We start from the raw sequence: 21,174 nt of genomic DNA, 5'->3' as shown, positions 1-21,174 counted from the left end.
TCGGGTTCAATATAATTTGCTCTATATTTATTTATATTTATTAATAGATATTTTAGTGTTTTGTAATTGATGCAAATTCATAACTTTGGATGGATAAAATGACCAATAAATTATTGAAAGCTTTTATAGTTTTTGAAAGTAACCTTCTAAAACTAGTTTTCAAATGTTACCAACTCTATTTTTATAAATTACAAGCTTTGTCTTATTTTGTTTAACGATCAGATGTAGTAATTTATTGAATGGATCAGAACAACTATTAACTACCTAAAAAGTTATAATATCACCTTTGAAATGATAAATATGTGTGTGGGTATTGGGTCGTCAATTGTATAAAGAAATAGAAGAATTGCTAATTGGTGCATAGAATTGCTAATTGCACATGGACACCCGTGGAAGTAGCAGTATTATTCATCATTTCGTTGGATAGAAGAAAATGCCAAGAGTGAAATTAAAGAGAGATAAAATTATAGAGAGATTCCACTAGTAGAAGTTTGGAAATAATAGAAAATGAGAAAACTTTCACCAGTGAAAGTTTGGGTTATTTCAGTCTGTTAGTTTGTATATTTTCCTAGCATAGAAAGTTAGTTAGAATTAGTTGGAATTTGGAAGATATAAGTAACACTTAGCATTTCAAAGATGTAATGGTTATTGTAATTGATACTCAATATATTTTCAATACAACTTAGTTCATTTTCTCTCAAACATATCATCTTTTCATTTTTCCTTTGTTTTTTGCTGCTACATTTAGTGTGCATATTGTTTCTCTTTTACTGGCTACTTGGTGCATTGTGTATGCACATGAGAGTGTTTCTTGTGGCCTTGGTATAACAAATGAGACATTCTATACACATATTGCACAATTCACTAGCCAGAGTTGTAGTTTAACAGTGCGTATTTTAGATATATAACAGTGTTTTCGGATGCTTTCTATGTAAGTACAGTAGTAGATAGGCCATACATACAACAGCGCCACCTCCAACGAGCGTTGTTATATATTTCATACATATAACAGCACAAGCTAAATTTGCATTGTTGTATTGTTCATAAATATTTTCAACAACATATATATACGACGATGTCACCTACAACGAGCGTTGTTATATTAATCATATATAACAACACTTTCTATAAATACATTGTTGTATTAATCATATATAATAGCGATGTCTAATATGTGCGCTGTTATATTTATACAATACAACAACGCACTCTACAATAAGTGTTATTGTATTGAATACATACAACGGCGCTTGCTAGAGCTTCCCCTAGCATGCGCTGTTGATTTGTAGATATTAATATCTACATATACATTTATTACAACACAAACATTCTCAGCACCATAGACACTTTAATATATACTAGAAGTTTGTATTATTAACATCAATACATCAATACATTACAAATTAATTACAAACAAAGAATATAATATCAATTATGTTTTGGCATAATATATGAAATTACAAACAAGTAATATAAGTACAATATATGCAAATTACAAACAAACAAAAATGCTATAATTATATAAAGTCATGCATCTACTTTTTCCTTTTCTTTGATTGGTTTTGGCTTGTAATATTATTGTTTGGAAGAACATATAGATGCAAATTAACAGCACAATCTTAATGGTGCGTTGTTAAACAGAAGACATTGAAGTCATTACTAACATCACTATGTTCAACAGCGCTTCTTCTAGCTTGCGTTGTTGAAGTTATATCCGCTTAACCAAATAGACAATGATTACTTCAATGAGCGATATGAATGTTCTTTCGCCTCATTTTTAACATTGTTCTGTCAAGCACGATTGAAGAACTGTAATTTATTGCGATATTTGGCATAATTATTAAAGTATAGTTACATATTTTCCTCATTTAGTTTTATGTATGGCGTATTAGAGTGGGCATACTGTATACCATGTATTGGTTTCCACGTAAAATGTGAAGAACCATGAATAATGCACACCAGAACTAATGCGAACCATGTAAGTATGAGTTGGAAGTGTGTTAGCATGATTCATGAATAACACGCAGCGAGTCCAGAAGCAAGGTACTATAAAAATAAGAAAGTGCATAGAACTAGGTACCACATATTATAACCCCCATACAACTCGCTTCCAAATCCACCATAAGATAATCAACAAATAAAGTAGTCTTATAGTTATAACTTCCAAAAACCTACTAGAACACAACTTCTCCATTTAGTAAAACCAAAAGCTCCCCATTAATAGCTGGCATTATTGCAATCTCTCACACAATGAAGCACCTTTCTAGGCTAATACCACATCTAGCGCAAATATTACTGCTGGACATATATACCTAGCAGTGATGAATGACATATTTTAAGGAATTGGCATCTTCAAAATCCAACCCAAGACTAAGTACTAGAAGGATTGCTGAAGTAATTTAAGAGTCATAGGTAACCCTCTTTCGCACCATACACACCTGAGAGAGATCCCTCCATGAAATAAAGTCACTGACATCATAGCTGAGCATAATATCACTGTTACAAATCAGTAAATATGCATGTAGATGTCGTTGCACATGATTTCGTAGAGTATAACTCATCTCCATTACTCAAAAGGTTAATACAAAGATAATATTCTGATATATAGCAAAAATAAAATTTAGTGGTCTGGTTTTTTATTTTTTTAAAAACTTTACTCCCTCACATTCCCAGTATTTAAGAGTCCTACAAGAGAGGAATCTATTTCAATTTCATAGGCCTTGATGCTCATTTGTAAAGTTATATGAAAATTTATTTTCCATCTATTTGGACTCAATAGAATAATTGTTATTAAAACGGGCATAAATCCTAAATTTCATTAAAATACGATACATAATTTACAATTTATTTATATTATTTTTTTAAAGAATCAATAATAATAAAATATAAATAGTGTATAATATAGTGATAATGTATAAAATTCATACTTTTATTGCATACATTGTTTTTCTTCTTAAAAATGTGGTACATAAAAAACGACAGTTTAATGACAATGTTACTAAAAAGAAAACTCAGTCAGCTAAAGATTTATTTTTATTGATTTTTTCTATACATACTTGATCAATCTATATTTGCAGAATATGAAACAATAAATGCTTTCTTTTTGAATCCTAAACTAAAACATAGAGCAATGATGGTGAACAAAACCATTTGAAATAATCTTGATACACTTTTAAGTTTTTCTAATCATTCTAATATTCATGATGTTCATTTACTTTTAAAATTGAAAGTATTGCATGAAGTGCTAAAAATCATTGCCACAATGTAAAAGAGAGGATAACAAAAGAAATAAATATCAAACATACAACCATATTTGGGTCTGGAACCACATCCACTTAGACAAAAATATTAATCTATACAGTTTTCTAAATGTTTTGCTTATAACTATTTATATCTCTTCTATTTCAAGAAATTAGATTAATCTCTATTTGATCTCCTCTCCTTATTATAGGGATTTTAATAGTCTCTTCCAAACATATCAAATTCAAATAAGATTTTACCATCTTTTCTATGATAAGAGCTATCCTAACTTTTTGTTAAATGAATTCATCTCAACTACATTGAGTTTATTTCATTGTTGTTTACCGTCCAACATTTGGCCTCGTATAACATTACAAGTCTTATATATGTGTATTAAAATTTTGCTTTAGATGCACATTAAAATTTCCTTTTAGCTTCAGTGATACATTTTTATCACATATAATATATGAAGCGTTCCTTGTTTCATTCACCCATCTTGAATCCTATGCTTAATATATCTGAATTTTTCCATTATATTATATGATTGACCCAAGATACTTAAACCTTGTGACTTTGGTATGGCATGATCTCTAACTTTCATCTCTACATAAAAGTCACGTACTTCTAAATCGTTTATCCATATTTCTAGCTTTCTATTTATTCTCACTTGAGTCTTCAACTAGTACAATATAATCCACAAAAGGATGTATTGTGACACTGATTCTTTGATATGCTCAATAAATACATTTGAATCATATTTCTATAGTAACAAGGAATCTTCTAACACCTCTTATTCTCATATCAACAGTTCATTATACATATTCTTGATTGTTCCATTCTAGGCAATCTAGTCTGTTTTTTTCCAAAGCTTTCCACAATAACTTTTTGGACACTATTGCTTTCACAATCAACTTCTCCTCTATAAGACCAAATTGATTTTTAGAAATACACATTCTTAACCTTTACTCAATTGTCCTTTCTCAAAACTTATAGCACCACTTATGCTTAATCCCTATAATTTATATAATTTCATATATCTCACTTTGTTATTATAGATAATATTTAAAATGTTTAGTATATCTTAGATCTCATAATGGAAATAACTCAATGTTAAAATTTCTCAAATGATTAGATTCTTTGTCAAATACATGCATGCAATGCTGATACAACAGAACTAACAATACACGTGTTCGTTGCCACCACCATCAATAAAAGTTTTAACAAAGCTAAAAAATGTAAATACTATTTGAGATCAAGTATGCTATATTAGGTTTAATGAGTTAATCATCTTATATAAGGAAAGTAAAATTTTATAATAACTGTATTATTAAACTTCCATAAAAATAATATATGCAATTCAGAAAACTACCAAGAGAAATGAGCTATATTACATATGCATCCAACATATGTCGTAAGATCCCAAAGTTTGTAGACTCATCCAGATTCCACTACCTCCTCAAACATTGCATAGTCCAAATGCAGTGTAGAAACTTTGGCTATTTCCTATTACAATAGCAAGATCATAAATAGTTCTAGGGAAATCAGATCATCTCCAGTACTAACCTATGATCATTACTCTTCCTAGCTCCACAAGTAGCTCATCCCCAAAACCAAATTATGTCATTGTTCAAGTGTATCTTACTTTCTTAGTTCTTGTTTTGAAATCCAAACTCAAATTATACCTCCACCCCAAGTTTGTAGAATTTCTCCAACCTCTTTCAGTTTCTAGGTTGAGTTCCCTTTTGGGAGAGTTTAAGCCGTTTATCTAATGCTTAAATTAGAGTACCTGATGGAAACCCATGGTGCTGAGAATGATTCCAAATAAACATAATTGTAATAGTAAATAAATAGCATAAAATTAATCACATGAAACAACGGAAAGCGCTACTCGGAGATCATTTGAAGTTCCACATATATACGTTCTGTAAGTTTCAATTTCTTGTTGCGAAACACTACCACCACAAGCTGCATAGTGATTACCGCTCACGCTATCGCGCAGCGAAAAAATAATCTCCCTGACGATTGGTTCATGACCATTGAGAAGATTGCCCATGCTCAAAACCTTTCTCCAAGACTGGTTAGCAGTAGGAGGAACAAACATACTTGACAACACTTCCCTCTCATGATTTCTTACTTCAAGTTTCTTGTCAAACTTCTATGCAAAAAAGGATAGAGGAATTACATTGTTAGTCCATGCTCAGGAAGATTTTGTAATACTACAGAAAACAAAAAAGAAATTTCAGGGCCTAGATGCATTTCACCTTTTCAACATCATCTTCTGTCAAGTCTGTTCCCATTTTTGGAATATAAAAGCTATAGTAATCACTGAAAATTTCTCTGTAGAGGCGTGGTGCTCGATAAAGCTTGTGATGAAGAGAAGCTGCAACAGTCAGTAATTTCTCAACACGTTCAAAATCAACACTTAGCCGTCTTAAGTCTTCAATAGTATCACTGTCTGGAGACAAGCGATTCACTGCAATGAAATGGAAAGTGAGTTAAAAATTATTCTTGGTCGTGGAAGGGCAAAATTGCTGACTAGATACCTTGCAAAGGCCTCAAAGGAGATGCCATGGTAGGATAAAGCTGCTCTATCTCGGCCACCATCTGTTTCAGTTCTCCATAACTAGTCTGGCTTAATGTGTCGGATGCTGCTCTGAAGGCAGTACACACCATTTGCTCAAGCAATTGATGTGGTTTTAAAGTTTCAAGATAATGAAGAACCTGGAAAAATAAGAATATAAAAATTAGAGCAGATAACAAAGGATACATTGAAGGAACAGCAAATCTCAAACAATCCAAATACGCAAAAGTAGCAATTTGATTTCACGAGTATTAGTTCGATGATTTAATAACAAGAAAAATGTTAAGGTGAACTACAAAACACAATTAATGCTACTTTAAGGCACAGCAATGTGATCACATCTCCCATAAAAGAACACATTCACTTTCACTTTCTTGGCACTTCTAATCACTTATTTATACACAAGACCCTCAACCAACTGTGTGGGACAGCATTCAGAGCAAATCCTCTCACATAAATATGGATGAACCCTGTCAACTTTGATTGCAGTGTCTCATGAATCAAATAAACATGAATGCATTATAGATACGCATTGCAATGTCAAAAGGAAGCATCTAATTCCATTACCTTCTGTCATAAAAACTGCCTAAAATAGATGCTATTGCCAATTATGACCCAAAGAACAAAGTAAAGTAATACATAATCCCAAAAGTAAATATAAAGGCAAGAAATTTGTTGAAGGTTCTTGCTTTCTACTCTAACATTTACAAGCACCTGGATGAGAATGAGCAAACCTCTAAAGGTAAGTTGATAGGTGAAAGTAATAGCACTTTGTGTTTGAAGAGTGAACAGTGCACATACCCATCTTTACAAAGTAATGAAGTTTAAGTTTATATTTAGAAGAATGAAGGTGGCAACAATAAAACTCTTTACCACTTGCTTGTAGAGATTAAGATGCCATGCCATAAACTAACACTCCTTAAAGCTTAAACAGTTAGATGAAGGTATATAATTAGCTTTTATTGTATCTCTAACAACATCAAGAGAGACCATATAAGTATAGGACTTGGAAACTAATACCCATCCAATAATTAGTAAAAATTATTTTAATGCTGAAATAACATGCATGAATCAAATACCAGATGCTTTCGAAACACCTCCAGGACATATTTGGACAGGTGTCAACATAGCCATTCCACTATCGCATTTCTACAGTGTTTTCAAGCATTAATGTTTGGTTACCATACTTGAATTGTTAGTTCAGACTGGCAGCAAGACTCCTAAGCAACAACTAAAGTATGCTACATTGATGCTGTGAGATCAACCATCGACCTGATTTTCATCAACTCTCTTTCCGCCTTGATCCATTCTTAGAGATTCGAAAAAGTTTTATGTTGATTGTCGACTGCCCAACACAACCTTCACCTTTGATACAGACCTTGGACCAGCTATATATAGCATCAAGCTCAAACAATTTTAATCATTGGAATTGATACACTACTATTGAGTTATAAGAAATGATGATGTAGGAAAGACGAGTTGACCATAACCAAATAGTGGATTTATGTTCATGCTAGCATTTTTTATATTTTCCATTCATTTATAGTTTCTTTTAGTGATGTTGGGCAGCAAGGACTAGACTATTTTTAAGGGATACATTTATAAATAATGACAACTTATTCTGGTTTATAATCAGGAAGTCAATCCTCTTTCAGATGTGTGTTAGATATACCCAGTCTTTTCTATCAATATCGCATGTGGTATATCAAATTTGTCCTCTTTCCATTGTTGATGGCTGCACAGTCCAACCGAAAGAAGAAACAGGAGGATGGGCCCCAAGTCGACAGGATCACAAACACACAACTCCAATTTTAAGTTGAGGCCCTCTCCTCCTATTAGCCTGGCTTTTAGGATTGAAATGACTGCAAGAAATGACTTATATCTGAAGCTTAATTGTACCTGAATGGGTCAGATATTTAATGACCATCTTATGTGATGATCAAATGTGCCATTTATTATCTACAGTACTTTTTCTCTTTTATAGAGCAATACTTCACCCCAAGATACTTAGGCCAGCCGAATGCACATCATATATTATTGATCAAATCTAATTTGACTCTTTCATGTGGATGCATTTAGTACTTTTTAACAGCATTCTCCTTGTTATTAGTAAACACGGATCAAAATGTATGCACTAGACCAAATCGAGACATATTCTAAAAGAATTATCATTAATATCCACCTCTTGAACCAATCTACAATGAGAAATGAAGAAACGGCTAGAGTTTCAATGGCTCAACTCTCAAATTAACATGACAAACCAAGTAACAGAAATCATGCTATTTTTCTAGTATAAATTTAAGAGGCCATAACTTTCAAATACCAATATAAAAGAAATTTTATTCATTTTATAGAAAAGTACTTACTTTTTCTCCTTCTCTATTTGGATCAAGAAGAGGCTTCTGTTCAGAAGTAGGAAGAGCAGGTGCGCTATTCCAAATCTTTCTCCACAAATTCCCATGCTCGGACATTCTCTTTGAAAGTCTTCCTTGTGGAGGCCAATTATGTTTTGACTTCTCGATGTCAAGACCACTGGACGATGATGATCTACTTCCCTCAGGATCATCATCCTCTTCCCAATCTCCAGGTGAATGCCACCGGATGAAATCTTCAAAAACAGCATCTGGATTCGCTGCTTTAAATGCTGACATATCTAATAAAATACTAGCCAATTATTGGTGTGTTATATGTCATATTATTAAATTGAAGAATCTTGGCATGCATTATTAACTATGAAGCAAAAGCAAAGAAAATATCATTATGTTTCACGTGATTCAGAATACATCTAAGAAGCACGGGCACCTCTCTAAACAGCGGCACTGGATTCCGTGTGTGCCGAACACCTTGAGAGCAATGTCCATTCAAAAAATTGATTTTTTATCGGCTCAGAGACCTTAGCCTACACCTCTAGACAGGTTGACACTTGAAGGGCACCTCTACACAGGTTGACACTTGAAGGACACCTCTAGATGGGTTCACACTTGAAGGATGCCTCTATTCTATAAATAAAAAGATCACCATGAAAACTCTTATTCTTAATTTAATGGTTGTACATGAATAGAATGAGTATGAAGACATAATTCATCTTATTTTCATATCTTTGTTGCAAATAGAGATGGTGCATACAATTAAAATGATGCCTCAATATCATAGGCAAAATTTGAAGCTTAGCAAGTTATTCTGAGAAGATGAATATACAAATCGTGACTCTCAATTTAGATCTTTTGTCATGTCTATGTCTATGCGACGTCCCTATGTTTTGAACATTGCCCATGTCAGAATGTCCGTGTCCATGTTGGAATCTGTGCTTGATCCATTGACACTAACATAAAGCTAATTTAATGCCACGCCATCCAATAAGTTTGTACCGAAATCTCTTCACAAAAATTCATTTTTGGATTATGTTTCATGATGTAGTCCTTGCCAATTACATATATTTGAAAAGTAATTTTCAGTTTATCAGTTTATCTTACAAAAGTTTATGTACAATAAACTCATAAAGTAGAAGCAAGAATTAAACGTCCATTTTTTTCTAAAACTTGGTAGGTATGGTTATGTAACACTTACTCATTACTCAAAAATTAAATTGAGTGAGGATAATCTCATTCTAAAAAGTTAGTTAATGCCATAGGTATGTCAAGTCTTACACAAATTATTTCTTAACATCTCAAAGTTTCAAACATATATTTCCAAAATCATAAATGGCATTTTTGTCGTATAAAAATGGGAAAAAAACTTAAACATGAATAATTATCCAGTGTTATCACAAATAGCTATACATTATTACCTGAAGTTAATATATCCCTTTCCAGCTGAGCAGAGAAATTCTGAACAAGAAAAAATAATAATAATTACAACAAGCAATGCTAAGTGACATATAAATCCTTCGGTGTTTTTCATTGAATTCTAGAATTTGGAACGTATGCACTATTAACCAAATTCAAATGAGAATGAAGGTTCAAAAACTTTGAGGAAGGAGACGGATAGTTAGTCACCAGTCACAACATTGTCTCCTGTATTCACACTCATTTCAATGTCTTTTTTTTCCTGAAATTAGAGGGTGAGCCTTATGACCTAGAGGTTATGGATTCAAATCTTGGAAACAACCTATTTACTGGTATGGGTACGGCAAAGAACATCTACCCTCCCTAGAACCTTATCCTCCAAGTGGGAGCCTAGTACAACTAGCCACCCTTTCTTTTTTGTTTCCAAGAATTCTTATATTGTCATCTGTTGCACAGCACTGATAGAAGTATGGGTACTGGATACGGCAATTTTTAAAAAATTAGAATATAAGTACGTCAATATAAATTTAAAATAATACATACATATATGTGTGTGTGTGTGCGTGAATTAATTTTTTTATATAATAAAACAGAATAAAAAATAAGATTAAAAAACATGCAGCTGTAGTGAGGTCAAGAACCTACCATCCCAACACCAATATTTAATATTTATCTGCAAAAATCAAACCATACAGCTGCACATCACTAGTTAATTAATAGTTAGTATTTAGCCAAAAGGTAAAACCAACTTGATTATTTAATACTCCCTTCTTCCCATAAAGATTGTAAAACTTTGAAAAGCTGAAACAAATTAGTAAACATGCTTTAAATGCTGTGTTTAACAAATCAGCCAATCATCAAGCCATCCATTGATCAGGCAATGACAATCCAAAGTATGTAACATCCACCCCTTCTATTTAGGACAAAAATTACATACAATACCATAGGTGCTGGTGGTACTATATCCAATTATAATATGAATCTGTATATGTTTTCCACATGTCAGTTTATAATTGAATACCAGTTCCAGCAGCACCTATGATACTGCAGGTAGTTTTGTCCTATTATTTATTATCAGGAATTTAGGACTTTAATATGGGAGAATACTTTTGCGATTTTTAACTATCTTCATGGTACAGATGAAGTACCATTTTTGCAAAAGGACCAAAGAAACATTTCGTGAACAGCGTCAAACCGAGACTGAGTCATCTTCCTCACAACGGAACTATGTTCCACCAGAGTTGCAGTGGGGCAGCCGTAGTTGCAGATGCCGAACGTCGGGGAGGTGAAGAGGTTGCAGAGGAGCAGAGATGAGAGATGAATATACACCAAACTGTAGCATTACCCCAAGCTGTTAATGTAGACAGCCACATCTCTCCCATTTTGCACATATTTTTTAGGCTGTTTGAATCTGTCATTATTAGCATTTATTTGGAATTTAAGTGTATTATTTTTCTTTATCCTTAGGTGCTAGATCACTCCCATCAAAGTGACCCCACAACTCTTTTCCTCCACAAACAATTTGAATTGAAATTCCCAAGAAGAATAATTCCCCCCAGAAACGAACATTAAGAGAGTCTGACTTATCGAAAGACATGATAACAAACAAAGTACTAGGAAAAGAGAGGTCTGGAAGAAGAATAAAAAAGGCACTACCCATTTGGGGCTGTGTTCATTAAATAAAAGACATTTACAGCAGATTTACATGAAAGGAAATAATACACTAAAATGTCAAATAAATGCTAATAATGACAGATTCTCATAGCCTAAAAAACATGTGCAAAATGTGAAACATGTGGCTGCCTACATTAACACAATCCCGTCCCCAGATGACAGCATTCGCAAAGATGCCGCACCACATCTAACCCACGCCATAAACAGCGGCCCACCCCATTTTTTTTTTAAAAAAATAATCCAGTAGGGACTTAGTATATTCCTGTACCTGATGCTTACCCACCATATACAGTTTGTACCAGATACAAATATGGCTCCAATTTTCACTTACCAGTGCAACAGAGATTATCATAAACTTCATGGCTTCCCTTTACTAATAGTATTGATATTTTGGCATTTTTCTTAATTTTAAGTGATATACAGGGAACCTAACACAAAGATAATTGTATTTATAACTGTCCATAAGAAATGCCTCAGCTTATTTTCTGCATTTCACTTTTCTGCACCACCTATAAGAGATCTTAAATTGCCCAAAGAATTCGTCCACTTCTCATGTGACATAGTATGTGGCATAGTATATGGCAGTTTTTAATCCATTGTAATCTGTGCATACTTTCTACCAAAAGTTCCTACAGCCTCAACCATAAACCTGCCTCAGCTCATGCCAGTTCAATTTGTTTCACGGTTCTAGTGCATATCCTGACTGATTGACTATGCGGACTGATTACATTTAACCATATAACAATTCTTGAATCCTTACACTTAACCTCAATTAAGTCGTGGAATTAACATTTCAATGTATTCGTTTTTCATCATTCTCCCCATGTGAAAGTGAAACATATGAGAAGTCTATGTGGTCTCAAAGCTTATAAAATTAACATCTTTATATGCATTGCAAGAGGTTTTGAACTTACAAATGAATCACCAAAAGCTTCAACAGCCTGGAGACGCTCCTCGTGCATGTCTTCTGTCATAAGTGGTGCTTCCTGTAGGGTAACAAACAATATCATATATTTTCAAATTTGAAGAGTAAAACACAGCGACAATGCCAAATGGTGCCTAGATGTTAGAGAAACCTGTGTGTACGGGGCATGCATACTTTGATATGACTTGAGAAGCATCGTAGAATTAACAATACCAGCTGAACCTCTCCTGGTGAAGTCTGATGATTTTTTATCATCAAAAAGCTTGACATTTTCAGGTTTTCTGCTAACTGTGGATTTTTTTGTTCCAGATAACAGCAAATCATCAGCAGTTGAAATGCTGCAGCATAACCAAAGAAGTTAGACACTTGTGATAGAAATTACTTGAACCGTTTCCAAGGATGTAGTAAAAATATGACTCGAGAGAAAATCCACTATTATTCCTAATGACAGACATCTGACATGCAAAAGCTATATGACATGAAAGAAAGAAGTATCATAAGGATTCTCCTATAGAAACATTATAAAGTCAACATTTATCTTCCCTGATGCACAAATAGAAAATTACTGAATTTAATCTAAGATGGGAAGTAATTAGTAACATAAAAGTCCTGCCCTAGACATCAACCACCAAAGGCAAACATGAAATGGAACAAAGGATCCCCCTTGCTTAACCTTATTTACCAATAAATAGATAGATAAATATGGATATGGGCATAAAGAAACTTTGCCTTGCAAATTATTTAAACTCGGAAGTAAATAGTGACATAAAAATGGATGAAAATAACCATAAAAGTGAGTTATCATATAATAACTAATAAGGATTAAGAGCTAGATTAAGTTGATAACAACCGAGCAGGCTCTCACTTGCTAAGTTCACCTGTCAACTTTCCCAGAAACATCATCACTGGGTGTCTGCATACTGAACGGGCCATCCCCAACTACACTTTCTTCCTGCAATAGTGCAATTCAATTAAGACCAATATCCACAGTATATTGTAAAAAAAAAGTTACTATAGTAATAGTATAATACAACAATCAAACTAACAACTAAAGACAAGAGGGTTAAAAAGATTTTTGACCTCAGTCATAGAGTCTAAATGATCCAAACTCCCAATACAATCTTCATAATCTTCATTCAGTTGACCCTTCTTCTCGATGCATATTGCAAGCTGAATAGCAAAGGAGAATATGGAATAACGTCTAAGCCTTATCACCATTTATTCTATAACAGATAAAGACAAAAACATCCAAGCTCACTGAAAATTTCTCATTTTATCTTATAACATATCAGGGAGCAGAACCAGGAATTTAATTCAGCCACTGCCCTGAGATGGGTCTAAGATTGAGGAACAGGAAGTCAGGAAGTACATATTAAAACTGTCTTTCAATTTCAAATCAAAACTATTAACAAATACAAATCAATATAATAATTAAGAGAATAAAGTATGTCCTGGTATAAGGAGATATGTTATCTCCTCCAGCCACTGAAATCATGACATGTGTCCTATTTGATCATTTTCTATAAAAATATTTCTAAAACTAAACAAAATAGTACATGTGTCATACTTTTACTGGCCGGAGGAGATAAGTTATCTCCTAGTATGAGGAGATAATTTATTCTCAATAATTAATGATGATAAGAGAAGTGGCCAATCCAAATTGAAAGAAATGGTGACCTAGGAATTACAGAAAACAAAAATCAATGTTTTAACATAAAATTGCATCTAAAGCATATAAAATAAGCAAACAAGGAATAAATACCAGAGATCCTTTACAGATAAAGATGGATTACCATCTGAAGTTTCTGGTTAATCAAACAAGTAGAAAGATCGATTGATCCATTAGCTGGCATACGGGGCAATAGCTGTGACTCTTCCCAACACCACCTAACCTCTCGAACAAACTCTATCCATAGCATAGCAATAGCTGACAAAGAGAGCAAAATCAAGTGGTACAAATGAAAATATATGGTACAAATAAGATATCTCAGAAAATCAATTCCTCATGGGTGAGCAATATGTTGATAGTCTTTGTTAGGTTAAGGTTCTATAAACAAAAATAATAAAGCCTAAGCACTTTAGCCACATACCACGTATATTGCAGTTGCCAAACCAAAGAGAATGTAAACAAAATTGTGCATACAGAGAGTAAAGAGGTGCCCCTTTTATAGATCGAGAAGTCTTATGTCCATCATCAGCAAAATCTGAGAATTGTACACCTGCAGACATTACATCAGCAATCATTGCACATAATTTATAATACCTACATCAATTTTAACAAGCAAATTTCCCAGCATGCTTTGTTAGAAACCTGGAGTTTAGAAGTGATAAATAAAAATGAAAATAAGGAAAAAATGTTTAAATGGATGGACATGTTCTCCAAATTATGATTTGCCTGTGGGACAAAGGCAAGTTTTCCTTTCAAACTTGAAATATTTGTGATTGTTCTACCTACCACTTAAATTACTTTTGCATCCTTTACTTGGAAAAAAATCACCAAAAGAATCATGTTCATTTATGCAAATAGTCAAATATTCCATAAACTGATAAAGGGCTTCAACCAATGCTTTTTTCACTGTTGAATAATAAATTAATAACCTGTGCCCTGTTGGCAGATATATTGAACTTAGACTCGATGTAAATGCATAACTTAATAGTTTATAAACTGCCAACAGTAAAACTAGTGCCCAGGGAGTATCACAGTATCCACCAAAAATGGAAGGCAAAGTACAGGACGAAGAAGAGCTACATACCCTCAATAAACAGTTCTTTCAGCACACGATCTCTAACTGTTGGTGGAGGTATAACCATTGAGGATTTCAAATCATCAGAACCAGGATTTTCAACTGCTACAAGCCAGACAAGAAAATGTTGAACCAAATACCAAAATTCAATAGCATTACTAACTATGAAACATAAAAGCCTGCATGAATAAGTGCACTGTATATCATTAAAGTGCACTGAAAAAAATTCAAACCTGAAACAAAATCTTCCATAAATTGTGCATCAAATGACATTTGCAATGCATCAACTAGAAGAAGCAACTGGGATGCAAATCCGATCCGATTCCCTTTGGAACCTTCAAGTCTATTTGTATAAAAACAAACAAAAAATAGAAATTAACTTACAGAAATTATTTAAGAAGCATAAGAAACTAATCAAACTTAAATTACAAGTTTTAGTAGTAACTAATCAAACTTAAAAGGGGCACCTCTAAAACAAATAACAAAGTCTACCTATTTATAGCTAGTTAGCCACTACCATTTAAAAAAATGATGCTTTTGTTATAACCTAATAACCTATATCATGCAATTATGGAAGGACCCTTTTACGAAAAGCTTTGAAAAAAAAGGATAGATTTAACACGAAGTAGAACATACCTAACCATTAAAATTGTTATAAAAACTCAGTTTGATACTGAAGAAAATGAAATTTATGGGTAATTGTGTTTGTAAACTGACCAGTGATAATCTCATACTGAGCCTGACTACTGTTTATTATATATACTTGGAGCAGCATACAATCATTACTAACATAAGCAGCACCTATCGCAACTACTTATCATGAGAATTTTGGTTTACATATACTAATAAAAATTCTTACAAATTGGTGGCAAAACATGGAGAGATTAACCACTTCTCAGCTTCATGAGGTGAAGTGTTTTCCAGTTCAGCCATTTCCATAGAACTTTCAACCATCTTCTCGGACCATATTGCAATCAGTTTGAAACCTGTAAGTAGCCTATGCATAAATTAAATGGAACTGGCTTAGACATTAGAGAGTTAAATGCAAATAATGAAGCTTGGAGCCTTGGAGAGATTTTATTAATTAAAAACCAAAATCTGAAGTCACCAAACATGTTCTTAGTCACCAAACAAACTTCCCAAAGGGAGAATGCAAGCAAAGGATCACAGGGAAAAAGTCTGCCTAGGGGTTAGATATGCATGGTGAACAAAGTATATGCAATGTTCTCTATTTCTAAAAGTTGTTTTGTCCTTAGAAGATGCATGCAGAGGGTCCATCTCATAAGCCACAATATGAAGTATGACATGGTATGAAAAAGTAATTGAGATTTGTGTATATAAAAAACTAATTTGGTTTCAAGCTGAGGAGCCAAGGAGGTTAACCACAGGGTTATAAGCCTATTGCAGGATTTGATGGAAAGAAACGGCAGGAAAAAAGTAAAGGAAAATTTATGCAATGTCTTACAATTCATTGGTCCTGATGCCTATGACAAAGTGCCTAGAAGTCCAATGGAAGGCACTAGAGTTTGTATAGTAGGTATTTGAGCTATAAATGATATGAGCAATGGGCAGCAATTATTGTGTGAACTCATGGAGGTGTAATACAAGAGTTTCCAATATCAATAAATTTGCACCAAAAGTCCGTTTTGACTCCATATTTTTTTACCTGGGCTTTGGATATAGCCCATCTTGCATGGACTTTTACATGCCTGGATGAATACATAAATATACACAGATATAAAAAAACATGTCTCTGTTAAAACTTGCTTGTCTAATAAAAGCATTCGAGTAAGAACCTAAAATTATTCTAAGTTCCTATATCCTAGAACTTACCTTTAACAGGATCTTCTGCAGAATACCACTGACTCCAAGAGCAATCATCGTCCCACTGTGTCATATCAGATGCTTCACCAGTAAGATCTTCATCAGATTTGTTATTTTCGGCATCAAAGCCTTTCATATAGTCATCATCAAAGTGAAGCGTTTTGTATGTTAGCTTCATTGCATATCGGACTTTGAAATTATGAACAGTCAGATCCAATGTGGAGTAGGCCTTCAGTGTCAAACAGAAAAGGTGGAATATGTGATTATGTATCCCAGATTTTGATAAAGAAAACCAGAATATACAAAAGGAAAAATGATGTATCACACAAATTACTCTCTTAAAATCGTCAGTACAAACTGTCAAATATTTCATGGATATATTAATGTAAAATCGAACACCAATTTAAAATTAAAAAAAATGTTGCATTACCAACTAGAAATGTCCACTCCCATTCAATAAATAGTTCTTATTTATTTTATATCCATTTCCTTTTTTTTTATGAAACAAATACCCATTTATTTTATTTATTTAATCTCCAGATACCCCACCCTAGGAGAGAGGTTTGACTAACTGGTACACAACTTGTTTCAGAGCACAAAGATCATCTGCTTCATTTTCAAAAAAGAGAATAAATTATAGAAGAACAATGCAAGAAGGGAATATTAAAATAAAAATGGATGTGTTCAACATTAGAAAAACTGACCCAAAATCTACTAAATTAAACAACTCGGTGCAGGGAACTCACAAATTTAGATACAAATAACTCATACAACCCCTCCAAATGCATAAGTTTTACTGGGACCTGGCTACGAATTAGATCTGCTTCGAACCTTCTAGTAAATACAGTACCCATGCTCTGAATTCCAATATATGCTTTCCGAGAAGGATCGTGAACTGGAACAAAAGCTGGCCATAAACTACGATAAACCAAATGTCCACTTCAGTTTCCTAAACTTCACTAAGCCAGATATTACAACAATTTCTATATTTAACACTCTGTAAACCATATCATCTGTATCCAATACTAGAGTAACTTCTCCACTGAAAATAAAATGCAAGGGCATGCCATAAAGCCAAGTATTCAAGTGAACAAGCAGCAGCTAGTTACCGTTTACTATGAGACATAAAAATATGATATAAATTTGCCAATGTGAAATGTTCAAAAAGTTATTTTAAATTTCGACATTGCACTAAACATTGCATAATAAAGCACAACAGTTACCTTGAACAATTGGACAAAGCAATTGCAACAGAACTCAAGAGCTTGCTAGCCTCTGGGGCATCAAGAACCACGCCACTAGCACTTTGAGGAGCAATCACCTAGTGATATACAAGACAAAAAGTTATTCCTTATACTTAATGAAACCATTAAAATTCCAATGAATGGCAAGAGACGTTAAACCATACCAAAAACTCCTTTACGCCGAAACATAGCTGCATATCATGCAAATCAAAATTCCAGCCTGCAGGTTTGCCACCATCTACTGGACACGAATATAGGTTAAACAACAAGAATTTCTTGAGCCCCGGCCTCAATCTACAAAACATTCTCAACTCGAAGAAAAAAAATCATAATTACCATCAGGGTTGGTCTCAAAATAGTACTCCATGTAGTAACTTTTCATCGCATACTTCAACTCTGATTTCACCTTGTATAAATGATTAGAATCTTCCACGAGAACAGCGCCTTTTATCTAGTACCAAAAACACAAAGGAGCTTCATCCAGGTCCAAAAAGAGAAAATAGCATACAAGTTTTCAAATCACAACCCACTCCTTCCACCAATACTGTATCATAATCAAAGAAACCAATCCACACAAAAAATAACTTGTATCTCAAATTCCTTGAATGTAACATTCAATTCAATGCTTACCAATAAATTATTTGGACCATCAGACATCCAAAGCCGGCAAATTGCCTCTATTTCAGAAATAAACCTAAAAATTTAAATTAAATTAATGAAATGTTATTCTATCCAAATCAACAGTAAAACAATGTGAACTATGAAATGCACTTTACACACCGTTCCCAAGAAGAAGCAAGGGTGAAATCATCAAAATGTTCAAGCTGCATCAACAAGGAATCCAATTAATTATTTTGCAAGAGACTCTATGCATTCCTATAAGTGCAATTTAAGCAGAAATGAAGGCATAAAAATCGATTTTGATTCGAATTTTTTGTGAGTTTGAAAAAAACCGTACGCTTCCTTCATCTTCGTCTTCTTCTTCTTGTTCCGTGAATTCGTCATCGGTTTCGATCTTGGAGGTGGTGGAGGAAGCCATCGAAGATACCAGAGGGATCACTGAAAGCACATTATAGTTTTTTGTCTGTGTACTTTTACCAAAATGTAAATATTGAATTTTAAGTTTAAATAATAATAACTAAAGAGAAAAAAATGCGAATGATGTAAAAACTGTACCGTATCAACCGGAAACAGGTGAACTGGTTTTCTAACCAGTATAGTATAGATGTTGAACCGATTAAGTATCAAAATCGGTCAAAACCGATGAACCTGCAGGTATTTGACTAAACCGGCAGGTTTATACACATATTTTTTTTTATAAAAAAAACCTAAAATATCATTACAATGTGACTCATTTTTCAACCATTCTTCAACACACATGCTTATATTACATCTTTTGGTTCCTAATCTTGGAGTACTGTTTGAAGATAGGATTGGTGCAAAAATATAATATCGATATGAGACAATTTTGACTTCTTGGTGTTAAATGTTAAAACTCCAAATTTATTTGTTCTATAGAGTTATGAACTTGTGCTATTTATTTATATTTTGCATTTGTTAAGTGATACTTTTATATTGATATATGTTTTGTAATTTAGACTTTGAATTTGTTAAAGACTTTTGTTCGTTTATGTGAATTTTGAGTAGATTATGAATATGGATTATAAATTTGAGTATCTACCTATTTGAAAAAAATTTATTATAGGTTTATATATACATAAATATAAGTAGGTATGTCTGGTTTAACCGGCATGCGGTTTAATTACTGAACCACCGATTGAACCACTGTACCACTATACCAGTACCCTGACCGATTTGATAACCGGTACGGTTTGATAACCGATACGGTTTTAACAACATTAAATATAAGAATTTTTTTACACTATCACCGCATTATCAACTATTTATTTTTAATAATATAAAAGAATAAATGATGCACAATATGTGTATAATTCTTTACACTATTGGTATATAGAATTAAAACTCATAACTAAAAGGCAAAGGGAGGATTATAGTAATATTTTTTCATTTTCATATTGGTTATGATAAGTTTTTTATTTCAAATCCAACAAATACATTTTCCTTTTAACTACAACTTATTCATTCTCTTCTTCCACATTCTCTACATCTATATCTTTTATTCTTAGGCAATAATATATTTGGTTGGGTTGGAAAGTGAAACAAAGAAAAAAAATTGTTTTTCATTGTTTGGTTTGCATTTAACATAGGGAATGAAAGAAAAAATGGTAGGACCCAGTTTTTATATTTTTTTCTCCAATAGTGGGAGGAAAATAAGTAGAAAGATAGAAATGTATGAGTTTTATACACTGTTATTGTATTATTCACTCTATTGTTCATGTTTTATCACTATTGACTCTTCAAGAAAATTAATAAAATGATATGCTAATTTTGCTTAAACCTTTACATTGACATTGGATAGGTATTATACTCTACACTTAAAAAAATCATATTTCCTGTTAACCACACTTATAAATGTCAACAATTTACTAAAATTCTAAAAAAAACAAGAGAAAAAAGTGTATGTATTTACAATATATGAGTTTTATGCATTGTTAGTACAAATAAATGATGTATTGATTATGTATAAATTTTTGTAGAGAACATGCATAGATATTACACTTAAAAAACAAACCAACAAATGCATGCCAATGTCATTATTAATAATAAATTATATTTTTTTTCTTCACTTTCTTTCCATTTTCTCCTCTTAACTTTTCTTTTCATAATTTTTCTTACCTCAACTTTTCTTTTTTAAACCAAACATAATATAAAGTTTGCCTTCGTAGGATAATAAATATGATGTTAATAACCACCCACATTTTTTAGATTCACCTCCAACATAGCTACTGCCTTCACATAACTACTGCCTAACTATAGATAGGGAGCCCAAAAAGTATATTACTTTATATGTCACTACTTGTAATTGGTTGAAATTATATATTTAAGTTAAAAATTTAATAATTAAGTATTTTTTGACCAATCACAAGTTGCGGCACACTAACAATATGTTGGTCCATTAGTGTAAAGCCTTACTAGATTCTCAGAATAACCAAAAAATCAAGAGATCAATTCCTGAGAGCAACATTTGTTAGAAGAAGCAGTCATACACCTTAGAAATGATTAATTCCTGACCCAA

At 32.9% G+C, this 21,174-nt stretch overlaps 1 protein-coding gene across 4 annotated transcripts; it reads right to left on the bottom strand.

Moving 5' to 3' along the window:
- LOC109344967 (rab3 GTPase-activating protein catalytic subunit-like) lies at positions 4,568-19,115 on the bottom strand. 4 transcript variants are annotated; one of them, XM_019583704.1, is made up of 22 exons: positions 18,976-19,115; positions 18,798-18,841; positions 18,648-18,711; positions 18,354-18,468; positions 18,182-18,258; positions 17,997-18,094; positions 17,520-17,691; positions 16,783-17,002; positions 15,809-15,935; positions 15,183-15,292; positions 14,959-15,054; positions 14,296-14,424; positions 13,999-14,132; positions 13,286-13,375; positions 13,084-13,157; positions 12,357-12,543; positions 12,195-12,266; positions 9,609-9,648; positions 8,188-8,474; positions 5,784-5,961; positions 5,502-5,713; positions 4,568-5,392 (listed from the first exon to the last, which is right to left on the bottom strand). In XM_019583704.1, exons 1-22 carry the CDS (start codon positions 19,054-19,056, stop codon positions 5,099-5,101), a joined length of 2,901 nt encoding a protein of 966 aa, XP_019439249.1. In that variant the 5' UTR covers positions 19,057-19,115; the 3' UTR covers positions 4,568-5,098. The 4 variants fall into 4 exon arrangements, with proteins under 4 accessions (XP_019439249.1, XP_019439247.1, XP_019439248.1 ...); XM_019583702.1 differs by having other exon boundaries at positions 4,568-5,395; positions 14,959-15,051; XM_019583703.1 differs by having other exon boundaries at positions 4,568-5,395; positions 18,182-18,255.

Source organism: Lupinus angustifolius, chromosome LG04 (assembly GCF_001865875.1).
Source record: "Lupinus angustifolius cultivar Tanjil chromosome LG04, LupAngTanjil_v1.0, whole genome shotgun sequence".
Taxonomy (NCBI): domain Eukaryota; kingdom Viridiplantae; phylum Streptophyta; class Magnoliopsida; order Fabales; family Fabaceae; genus Lupinus; species Lupinus angustifolius.
The sequence above is the reverse complement of the archived record's forward strand: the minus strand, read 5'-3'. Positions and strand labels throughout refer to the sequence as shown.

Coding starts and splice junctions, on each gene's coding strand:
- LOC109344967 (XM_019583704.1), bottom strand. CDS start 19,056: ATGGCTTCCTCCACCACCTCCAAGATCGAAACCGATGACGAATTCACG. Junction 5,714..5,783: donor TCCTTTGAGGCCTTTGCAAG/GTATCTAGTCAG, acceptor ATTTCATTGCAG/TGAATCGCTTGTCTCCAGAC. Junction 5,393..5,501: donor CAGAAGATGATGTTGAAAAG/GTGAAATGCATC, acceptor TTTGCATAGAAG/TTTGACAAGAAACTTGAAGT.